This window comes from Astatotilapia calliptera, chromosome 19 (assembly GCF_900246225.1).
Source record: "Astatotilapia calliptera chromosome 19, fAstCal1.2, whole genome shotgun sequence".
In the NCBI taxonomy this organism is placed as follows: Eukaryota; Metazoa; Chordata; class Actinopteri; order Cichliformes; family Cichlidae; genus Astatotilapia; species Astatotilapia calliptera.
In genome coordinates, this window is record NC_039320.1 from 27088443 (window position 1) to 27100565 (window position 12123).

At 42.9% G+C, this 12123-nt stretch overlaps 1 protein-coding gene across 1 annotated transcript; it reads left to right on the top strand.

Annotated features, from left to right (window-relative positions):
- The first annotated feature begins 7943 nt into the window (after positions 1 to 7943).
- Positions 7944 to 10343, top strand: gchfr (GTP cyclohydrolase I feedback regulator). The gene is made up of 3 exons (XM_026152802.1): positions 7944 to 8184; positions 8701 to 8795; positions 9760 to 10343. The coding sequence occupies exons 1-3, from the start codon at positions 8149 to 8151 to the stop codon at positions 9887 to 9889; spliced, it is 261 nt and encodes an 86-aa protein (XP_026008587.1). The 5' UTR covers positions 7944 to 8148; the 3' UTR covers positions 9890 to 10343.
- Positions 10344 to 12123: the final 1780 nt, after the last annotated feature.

Below are 12123 nucleotides of genomic sequence, written 5' to 3' on the forward strand. Positions count from 1 at the left end.
AGATCTGGGCCACCAAAGGGCCGTCATTCTTTGCGGTATGTGGACCATGTGTAAGCACATTGTGTGGGCCAGATCTGGGCCATATCTGGATGATATCCCACTTACCATGCCAGAAGTCAGTTGCTATATGGGCTGTTCCTTCTTTGGACCACTTTTGAAAGATCTCGACCACTGCAGATCAGGAACACTCCACAAGAGCTGCAGTTTTGGAGGTGCACTGACTCAGTCATCTAGCCATCACAGTTTGGCCCTTGTCAAACTTGCTCAAATCCTCATGCGTGCCCATTTTTTCTGCTTCTAACACATCAACTTCAAGTACAAAATGTTCACTTGCTCCTCAGCATAGAAGCTATCAGACGTTTACGACACCAGTGGTTTTGCCAAATCCCCTCTTGTTCACTCACTGCTCCCATTTTAATAGGTATTTAAAAACTGCCTTTGCCATGTGCACTATATTTCCCGTTCCACTGTGGAATTTCATTGTGTAGCAGACACTTTCTCTCAATCTCAATCTCAGCACTAAGATAAAATGACAGACACTGCTGGTCAGACTTGAGGAAGAGCTGACTGTTGTGGAATGCAGTGTGTGGTTTAAAGTGCACAAAGGAGTGCTGAAGACAAACCAGACTTTTCCCTGAAGTGGTTAGAGGTGGGATGAAGGAGTATGAGGGAACAACCAAAGATAAGAAAAAGAGGCCTGGATTACATGTCAAGCCTCATTACTCAACCTCCCACTCAGTTTAATCAAGTGAGAGACGGAGACAGAACATACGAGCCACACAGTATATTTTTTCATGTGAGTGTGTGTGTGTGTTTTTGCTGTCCCTGTTTCCCTTGTGACTTTGTGCTTCAGCTGAAGGTTGCAATAAAGCAGCAAATTATGAATTAGATAAGTGTCAGTGAGCTATTGGTCTGGGAGCACAGCAACCATCACAACCACACTACATTTAAGAATGTGACTTTCTGCCTTCAGCTTCATCTATCATCTTGTAAAACCATGACAGTCTGTGTGTGTGCCTGTATGTGTGTGTCTACATTCTGTCTGTTTCCAAGAAATCCCACTGACTTACTCACGATAGTCAGATCAGCTTTAAAGTACCCCAAACCCAGTAAACGTGTTAAATGATGGGACCCAGGATGTGATCTATCAATGGATTCAGACCCGAGATGGTAATTTACTTGTAATCTGTCAAAACAAGACAATAAAATCATGGTGCCAGATGGTAATTTATTGTCATTGTGTGGCAAAGTGGTGTTTTGCAATGATCCTGGTAATAGCTAGTTGCTGGTGGAGTTTGCGTTTGTGGGGTTTTTTGTTTTTATTTTTTACATGATTTGAATTCCACACCTGCAGCTCCACATCTGAAAATTTTGTTTCTCATGTGAAGGATGATGGACATCACGTACAGCAAGAAAATCCCTTAAGACGTTTGACCTTGATCAGAATGAGAAATATCATGACATCATTGTCACATCATCTTCTCTCATTGTCTGGCGTTGTCTTTCTTCCTGTGTAGCCAGGGCAAGTAGAGGACACATCTATTTAAGTTGTTCTCTTATTGTAATGTTGATCGCAGACTATAATATTAAAGACTACTTTAGTATCTACCACAGCAGAGCAAAGAAAACCAATCAAATGTTTAAAGAGAGACATTTTACCATTTCATGAAAGTTTTTGCCTGTTTTGAAATTAATTGCACCAACGCATCTTAGCAAAGTTGGGGCAGGGTGAAAAACAAAAGGTAGGATAAGCAAAAAGAAGCAAAAAGAAACAGTTGCAGAAACATTTTTCAGCTACTTTGGTTAAATGGTAACAGGTCAGTACATTGACGATTAAGTATCTAAAGAGCATTGTAGAATAGAAGAGTTTCTTAAGGACATAATATGATCAAAATATTTGGAGAACCTGGAGAAATGTCTGTGAGCATGGGCCAAAAATCAATATTGCATACCCGTGATCTTTGGGCCCTCAGGGGGTACTCCATTAAAAACAGATAAGAGTCTGTCACAGAAATTACTGTATGAGCTCCGATGGCATGGTAAACACAATTTGCCATGCCATGCACAAATGCAAGTTTTATCATTGCAAAGAGAAAGCCACATTTAAATCCAGAGGCCTTTCTGTCTTCTCTGGGCCAAAGCTCATTTAAAATGTGCTGACGCAAAGTAGAAAACTGTTCTGTGGTCAGAAGTTGCAGTTCAAAAGCTTGGATCTGTCACGATCCTGGGTCTTATGACCCAGTTGTAACGTGCGGTGGAGATGAAGCCAGCCGCGGAGGTGTGCAGGTGGATAGCGAATGAGCAACAGCTTCTGACTTTCCAAAAAGTACTCATTTATTTACAATATCAAAAATAAAAGTGCTACCTCTACCACACATTACTAAAGAGCACACTAGTCCGCGTACACACGGGAGCATCCATTACAGGAGGAGTGCGAAGAAGAACAAAAAGGGGGTGACACCAGTCGTGAGACAGGAGGCGCCGCCATGTGGTGATACACTGCATTACAATAGCTACTGTTACACAGTGTTTTGAGTTTTAGTTCATTTTGATGTTTATAGTATGTTTAAGCTCATTAGGCCTCCTATGTTCATTTGCTTATTAGTTCCCCCTTGTGTTTCCAACCCATGTTAAGTCTCCCCTGCTCTTCATGTGTTTCATGTCTGTGTCTTACCTTGTCAAGTTCTGGTTGTCATGTCTGCGTCTCATTATGTTTCCTATTTTATTTTGAAGAGATCTCGTTTTTATATTATGGATTATGTTTTGAGTCCTTTGTTGTACTGTTTCTTGTTTCCCTAGGTCTCAGTTTTGCTTATCATAGGTTTAGTTCTTTGGCTTTGTCATATGGCTTCCCTGTGTTCCATGTTATGTCCACTGTGACGTTTTTGTACCATGTTTCAGGTTCCTATGTTCTGTCTCCCCAGTTGCTGTTAAGTTTGCATGTTTAGAATTCAGTCAGTGTGTTTCCTGTTTTACTTTGAAGGTCCGTGTCTCATGTCACTGTTTCTAGTTTTGCTTCCCTTGTCTCGTCCAGCCTGATTACTCCCAGCTGTGCTCTCCTTCTGTGTCTCGTTCCCTCGTTATCCCTCTGTGTATTTAAGCCCTGTGTTGCGCTTTGTCAGTGTTGTAGTCTCCCTCATGCTGTGTGTTTTGTTAGTCTTCCCAGTTTAGATTTTGTAGAGTTTTTGTGTTCAGCAATAAAAGCTGCCCTTTTGAGTTCAATCCTGTCTCCAGTGAGTTTGCGTTTGGGTCCAGTCCCTGCCTGCCACACAGCCGAAACATGACAGGATCCTGATAGCATAGGGGCGCATTAGTGCCTATGGAACTGGCAACTTACATATCTGAAAAGGCAAGTGAACGGTATAAACAGGTTTTAGAGCAACATGTGCTCCCATCCAGTTGATATACTTTTCAGGCCAGGCTTTATTTCAGCAAGATAATGCTTAACCATGCATTTATTACAAGAGTCTGGGTACTTAACCGGCCTTTCTGTAGTCCAGATCTTTCACCTGCTGAGAGCATCGAGCTCACGTCTAAGAGGCCTCATGGATGAGAGGTGAAACATCTTCACAAACTTAAAGAAGTCAAGTTAACTTTTCATTACATAAAAAATGCAACAAGGAAGACCAGGACAGCTGAACATCTAGAATCCTTTATCAGACAAGAATCACACGGCATTCGTCTCCCAAAAGTCCAGCAGCTGGTCTCCTCACTTCACAGACATTTATAGACTGTTGTTAAAAGAGGCGATGCTGCACAATGGTAAACATGAACCCTGTCTAAACCTCTTTGAGACATGTTGCTACCACCCAATCCAAAATGACCTCATTTTGTGTAAACACTTGATATGGTTTCTATGCTCCATTGCGAATAAAACAAAATAGGTTAATGAGATTTCCAAATCCTTGCACTTACATTTTACAGAGCATCCTAACTTTTGTGGCATTGGGGTTGTAGATACAAAGTGTTTATCCATACAGCTATCACCAAATGTGATATATAACAGACGTGTGTGCTCTTCATCGTAAGGACCTGCTGATTTATTACAGGAAAATCCTGCTGAGATTAACTGGTACTGTGTGCAACAGTTTTAACAAATTACAAGCACAAGTTAAGCGTCACTAAAAAATGTTTAAAAGTCATAAACTCGTCATATCGCCTTCTGATCACTGATGTGATCTAAAGCTGTAGTCACTGCTGCCCAGCATGGCATGTCATTATAATAACACATCACACTACACAGCTGTTACGACCATATTTTAATGGAAACCAGCAATCTTTGCACAATGAAGGGTACAATATCCTGTCTTTCTGTCGTCGTTATGGATTAAACAAAGCCAAGCTGTCCCTTTGCTTTTGCCCAACTCGTTGTCATGGTAGTTATTCTAAGAGAAGCCATCCCTTGTGTACCGAAGCTGTAAGATACACAGAGCAGATTACTTCTGCCGGACTTGTGCATAAACAGCAACCACATGCTGCGGCATATAATACAAAACATTCCAATGACCACAGGCCTGATGAGAATCGAGATTTGAATCAGTCCTATTGCTACACATCCATGCTGTCATTCCTCTCCCTGTTCAATTAGCCATCACACTTACCATTTCATTCACCCTGTCTTTATATGGCACTTTCCAAACAGATTAACATCTTGTAACAATAAATCCTGTTAAGTTTCAGACTTTAGAAGGAGACATGTCATCAACATTCCGGCTGAGTAGTCAAAGTAGTATTTTGAGACCGAGAAATCATCTTTAACCCTCGACTATGACTTTATTTGCAGTAAGTCTTTAACTCTGAGGTTTACTAAGGACTGAGGCATGCTTGGAAGTGTTTTAATCATGTTGTCAAACAGTAAATGGTGCGCAGCCGCTCAGTTACTTATAAATCCCAAAGGATTTCAATCTCAGACTGCTGTTCTTGGAACATTTAAGATAAACTGAGACATGTCCCAGGTCATTTTAAGCAAATCACTGTTCTGTCTTTTTTCACAGCATCAACAATCTAAATTAAAAAGAGACAAATATTCCAGCTAAATGATGGCTGTCGGGGTTACAAATCCTCAGAATGAAACACAGAATAGACCAGAGAAAAAGTCTTGATAGCTTGATAGATGCATTCAAGACCTCGTAAAGTTCTTCTCTGTTCCCCTCTGTTTATTGCACATCGTGTTGTTTCCTGTTACTAGTAGCCCAATCAATCCCATTTGTGGTAACCCAAAGGGACATGCCTCTCGCACAAAATCAAGCCCTAAATTGAGGTGACGAGAGAAAAGACAGTGTGTGAGAAAACGCTGCTCCAAATATTTGATGACATTTTTCTTCATCACTGGGAGAAAGTCTCCCTAAACAAAACCTCCTTTTCAGTACGCAGAACCGCCTAAACCGCATCCTGGTGTTTCTCAGCAAAATGTTAACCCGGTGACCACGCTCGCACATGTTTCATAACGCTATGCCGGCTGTGTCATCTATCAGTGAGCGCAGCATTTCAAAGTAGGAGGTGAGGTGAGGTGAAAACAGAGAGGAGGAGGTGGTGGAAGAGGAGGAGGAGGAAAGAGCTGAACCTTGCTGTCGGGTAATATCGCTGCAGCACGGAGATGCTTTATGTAAGCTGCACGGTGAAATCTGGAAAAAAGCAAAGAAAAAGGAGGTCAGTGATGTATCTCCTTGCAAAAGAGGGACCGCGAGGCTCCTTGGAGGAGAAACAGGCTACACAAGGCAGTTGCAGGCACTCGATTATGAAGCTCTAAAGAAAAAAAGTATATGGCCTCACAATGCAGTGATTCATCACAATTAAACAAATGTAAACCTACGCTGTGCTCAAGCCTAGCACCCAGTCTGTCAGAGGTGCCTGTTGTCTGCAATCTCCCACAGTTTAAATCTCTCAGCTGAATAGTGGAATAATAACCCCAGCACCACACACCTACAGTAAATCGTGAAATGCATACACTGTCTGCTGTATAATTCATTCCTATTCAGTTCCCACTCAGTGATTTAGAGCGATCGCTTTAGCAGCGCAACCCTTTCAGGGCAAATTTCTCGCCCACGCCTATTCACAGCAAGTAAATCCATCAAACGCATTGATCATGTGAAGCTTGATATTGCGAGTGGGATGTCCGACACAACGGCCGGATTGCACGTACAAGACATGAAGCTTATTTATTTGAATTTAATTGATGTCTGTTTCTGTTTTCAATATCATATGTTGTAAACAGGCCGAGACTCAACTTGAGCACAGTTGTGTTTCTTGGTTGTATTTTTATGACTGTTGTGTAGAGAAAAGGAGCTTTGATGGAAGCGTTCCGGCAGCAGGCAGTCACACTTCAGCTGAGAGAGGCTAAGGCAGAGACCTCATCAAAAGATCACGCTGCTTCCCGTGGACCCACCAGGGATGTGCTCCACTGTCACCACAGGGTCAGAGAGGAGTTGACCCTGGACTCTATTAACCAGCAGCAGATGAGCGAGTGCAGGAAGACGCTGCAGGAGCACAGGAAGTGTCTCAGTGCATAGGAACATGCTTGCAGAGAGAGGGTTCTTCTTGGCAAGAAGGGGGTCTCTGCTTTGTTTTTGGAGCCTCTGCAATAACTCTGCTGCCTTCCTGTTTTCTCTCCTGCAGCAGATCTCATTGGTTTAATGGTGAAGACTTGTTTCTTTCATTTTGTATCACATCCGTCCATCCATCTTTTTGCACTTATCTCAGGTCAGGCTTTGGGGCAGCAGCCTAATCAGAGAATCTCAGACCTCTCTCTTCCCAGCTACCTCCTCTGGGTAATCCAGGGGAACGCTGAGGTGTTGCCAGGCCAGGCTGAGCGATATAATCTGTTTAGAGTGGCCTTCTCCCGGTAGGACATCCCTGGAACACCTCACCCAGAAGACACCCAAGAGGGATCCCTGAGTCCCCTGGGCTGAACCACCTCAGCTGGTTTCTTTTTGATGTCTAGGAGTAGTGCAGATGATCCAAACTGAAGCTGATTTTACTGAATACAAAACAATTAACTTGTTAATGAAAAGAAATGAAAATAAAACAAATAGGAAATGAATTTCACTGATCTCAGAAGCCAGTAGAGGTCAGCTCTTCTCAGCAGTCCCCACCACTCACAGATGCCAGTCTGAATCAAGCAGATGCACATTAAAGGCTCTGTATAATGTCAGAAGCCATTTAACACTGTCAATTCAGACTGCTAACGACGTATTAAATTTAAGACAAATACACGACCCAATCTTAAAAACATATTTGATTTGATGGTAAACCACTTTGGTTCGATTTATGCCTTCAAAACTGATTGCACCACAGGACATTTCTGAATCTGGTTTGCCTGGATGCACGTCTGCCTACCATCACAATATTATTAAGCAGCGATCAGGCTTTAAATTACTGTTCCCACTGACCATGACATGCAAAGCCTAACTGAGAGTCCACCAGGCTTTTCTGGCATCCACAGGACATTACATTCATATTACTGATCTTATCGGAGTTCCCACCATTGTTGCTTTCCTTTGGTCTGTGCCTTTCATTTCCCTCCCAGTCACAAGAGTGATCCAGAGTTATTATTACCGAACTCAGGAGGAAATTAATAAATCTCTGGGAAGGAGAGAATTCTAGACAGTGCAGGTTTAATATAATACATGCATTAAACAAATACATGCAAATACATAGAGCAGACTGTACGACAGCGACCACGGAAACTGAAATTGCATTTCTTTCCACTTGCAGTAAGTTGCCTGAAAATGAAAGAAAATGTGTAGCACAATTGGTTGTGGCTGAAATGTAATTTAATAAATGTGTAGCTTATTAAATAAATTCCCATCCAAAGAATGATGAGATTTTAAAGTCAACTTTCGCACTGGAAGAATAAAAAATGACTTAGTTAAATGAAACTATAAATTAACATTTCCTTCTCGTACATGCACATTGCCCCGCGTTTCTCATATCAACAAACCAGCGATCCCAGTTGAACAAGACCCTGTGCAGAGCGGGCTGTTGACAGATGCTGAGAGGGGTTCTGTGATTGGCTCGTCGCGGTGGGTGTTTCCGCATTCCGCTAAGCGCAGTCAGCTGGAGCTCGAGTTGAAGAGGGCACCGTTTATCTGTGAGGACACCTCTTTCAGTCACTCCTGGGGGAATACCGGAGCAAAGCTAGCGAGCGGGATGCCGTACATGTTCGTCAGCACACAGATTCGACTGGTGTGTATCTTGCATACGTAAACGACTCCCATCATCCTGTCGGGGGAGGCGCGTTTGACTCGCAGATGTGTTTAATTGACTGCAAACAGCGCGCACACTAGCCTACTGATCAGCCAAGGTTGGTTATGCAATGGCCGGTAATATTCGGCACGCTGGGGGGAAAAAAGTTATGGTTACAAAAGACGCGAGAAGCGTGCGTGGGACCTTTTTGTATGTGTGTGTGCCACGTCAATTAAAAACACATGTTGCTCAGTTGTCGGCCTCTTGTTTGCGCATGTTCATTTTGATGTCTCCACGACTCCAGCAGCCTAATTCCTCCAGTACCCTTTAAGTATATTGGATCATCTATTTTTAGCATGTTCAGATATTGGAGATTATCATGTGCACCTGCCAGAGGGCTGCAGGTGCAATCAGTGAGAGCTGTACAGACAATTTTTTTAGGGATGCTGTCTCCCCCCAATATTTCTAGAGTAAGTTCTAAGCTGTGTGGGTAATACACTTAATGCTGCCTTGCAGGAGAACGGTCCGACAAATGTGGGGGATGAATTTTCGGATCCAGTGGTCATGAATTACCTGGGAGCGAGGAAAACGACTATGCTGGGGAACAATTTGTGAGTACCTAAGTCAGTAATCATGGGAGCTATATAGGTCAAATGTGGGAAGCGTGTTATGATGGCCCTGAGAGGTGAAATCTTTTGCAGCTAAAACACAACGGAAGTTGAATAAATCAGAACGGAAGTGTTTTTGGGGTGACGGTAACACCATGGAATAGCAGGAGGAAGACGCAAGGCACTGTGTGATTTAATCACATGATTTATATAAACCATAGATGTTTGCTATTAGCCATTTACTGTAGCTGATCCTTCACCTTATTGTCTCCCAAAAAACACTTTAGTTGAGGGTCTTTGCAGCGTTTTTCTGTTTTCATTTTTCTTAAATTGCACTGTTTGACCTCAGAGCTACCATGTGAAACACCCAAGGATAAATGGTTAAGTTTTGTAAGCCTATCTCAGCTCAAGCTTTTAAGCACCATGAGGCTGATGTCTCTTACAAAGATTGACAGGATTTTGCTCCTGATTCAATAATTTTTGTGAAACAATTTTTATCAGTGATTGTAAATGGGTAAGATTTAACCATTGCCTCCATTCTGATCTTTAGCTGCACACAGACGTGCAGACTTTATTTCCAAGTCTACTGTAAATTTGCTCACAGTGGGCAGCATATCCATATTTAGGCACTTAAAACTGATGCTTTGTACATTTTGGCAGTTAACATGTACATGTTGACAGCAGAGCTGAAATCGGGTCGTATAGAAGAAAAGGCTTCAGTGTGGTTGGGGAGGGGGGAGGAAAGCTGCTGCCTTGCAGATTTGGAGTAAACCGTTCAAGGTGATGGAATACAGATCAGGGAGGTGTTGCCACTGGCAATCTGATTCAAATGAAACAAGGTGTGGAAGGAAGTGAACAAGCACTAGAACAATTAACAGCACTCTATTTTCCAAGAGGAGTTTACTGAGAGATGCAGAAATCCCCACATCTGTGGAAAGCAGAATTGCTTTGTTTATGCTTGTTTCAGTTCCGAGTATCACGTGGATGACCCGCCTCGCCTGGTGCTGGACAAGCTGGAGAAGATTGGCTTCCGTGTGGTGTCCATGACAGGTGTGGGACAGACACTGGTGTGGTGTCTTCACAAGGAGTTGGAGTGATGGATCACAAAGATACCGTACTGGGAGGGCGGGTACTTGTATAAGCCTTTAAAGGGGTAAATGAATTCTGCAGAATATCCCTGTTTTTACTCTATACATTCTACATTTAAGATACTGGCAACTATAAAGTAACGCCATAGTCAAACAAAAGTAAAGTTGAGATTATCCCTTACATAAAGTCTCAGATTAGATGATAGGTCACCAGATTCAGGGGATTACTGAAACTACAGGGGTTTGCCTTTGTCAATACTGTTTAGCACCGGTGATACAGTGTAGTGACCAGAGTAGATTTATCCTGAACCAAGCCTCACTTTTTTCTAATTAAAACACTAGAAACATTTGTACATGCATCGCTGTGTAAAGACAATTCTTCTTTAAAACATGTGTTTCTAACTTAATGATGTCATTATGTGGATTGTGTACTTATTATTAAAAGTAATCAGTTTAAACATAATGTGTAATCGTCTGAAAATCTGTAAAACAGATGCATACAGGACATCAAAAATAAAACACGGTAAACATTATTGTTACTTGTCGTGGGCTGTTACAGCTCTGTGGAGCATTACAGGGTCTCTACACGTTTGAAGATGAGACTCTAGTGTCGCAGGAACACTGAGAGCAGAAGTCTGGCTGCGAGAGCCAAAACACTCTGGGTGGTTTCATTACAGCCTCGGGTCTGCCAACAAATGTCTGGGGCCAGCCTGGATCGCTAGCCCGCAAACCAGAAACGTTGCCAACTAGCTCACAGCCAAACTCTTACCAGACCTGCTGCCTCACACATGACTTAGCATCTACCTCCCTGCTAAAGATCAAAAGGAGACGGTGCTTCCCAGTTCTGTTACCGCAGACATTCCAGATACTGTTTGGGTACACCGCAGTGACTGCTTCGACACAGACAATGTGAGGAAAATGGGAAGCAATGAGATACCGTGAGGATTCCGTGCCGCTGCCATAATTGGTGATATGACAGAGCAACAGGCTCATCCATCCTGGTTTGCATGCAGCACAAGCCACTGTGGGCTTGGGGCAGAGTTGGTGGCGAATGCATTTCCTGTGACTGTATTTCCTTGTGTCATTTGGACAGAGTTTGTGTGTTCCCCTTGTGTTTTTTTTTTTTCTTTTGTTCACATCGCTGGGATATTGAAAGCAGCTATGCGTAAACAAAACCATGTGATGAGGGGATTTTGCAGGAGGAGAGGCGCAGATGTCTCCCAACACACTGCTGTGCTCCACAGCTGGACATTGTGTAACAGCCACGGTGAGGTGGTGCAGGAGTGGCGGGGAGATGGATGGCTAGATTGGATGTTTCGAAGCTGCACTGTGGCTCCTAAATAACACAATGACAGGAGAAAGCACCGCCACACAGGCCTGCAAATGCAGACACGCGATTATGCAATAGTTTTCCCCCATAGGGAACAGGGGAAAAACAGACTGTTCGAACCTTGTTACGAAACCCAGGGGTGACCACAGTAGTCTGGCACGGTAAGGCTTGCCTTTATGTGGGTCACAGAGAGGTAGCACGTCACTTCAGAGAACTTAAATGAGCAATACAGAATCTTCTGGATACGTATTACATAAGCCTATTGCGCAACAGTTTGCTTGTAGAACAACAAAATCAGAAGTGTGAGAATTTGTTTTTGAGGCCACTGTCAGAAAAAGAACACCAAATTTCTAGCTTTAATTTACGCTGGTTATTGAGTTATGACGCGATCCATGAAAGCCAAGGGTGGAGTGGGGCGAGTGAGTTTGGTTGCACTGAAACAAGCTCAGCTCTACATCAAGAGGGTGGGCTTTAAATTCATGATTAAAACAATGGTGCATTGGTTTTGAAAAGAAAAAAAAAAAACTTCAACAGTTGGATGATAGGAAGGCTGATAAAGCTTGTGTCTGTGGGTTCAGGCCTAAGCCAGAGCCAAATTAGGTTATGCGCCAGACTGTTTCTTGGCTCAGACCAGTAACTTCCCAGAGTCTCCACTGGTTACCTCACAATGACGGCATGACTCCAGAAAGTCATCTGCCAAGAAATAGTTCAGCACCTAACAGCCTGTCAGAGTGTTGCTTTTATTTTTTTCACAATTAGACTTACCCACAATAAAATGTGTTAATTAGTGGGCTTTAAAGCAGCTAGGAACGTAAGCAGGTGTTAAAGTGGGATTTGGCAGGTGGGGGAACCCTAGACTGGGTGTAGCTGTGTAACGTGGTGAAAAGAACTACTTACAAATAAGTCACATAAG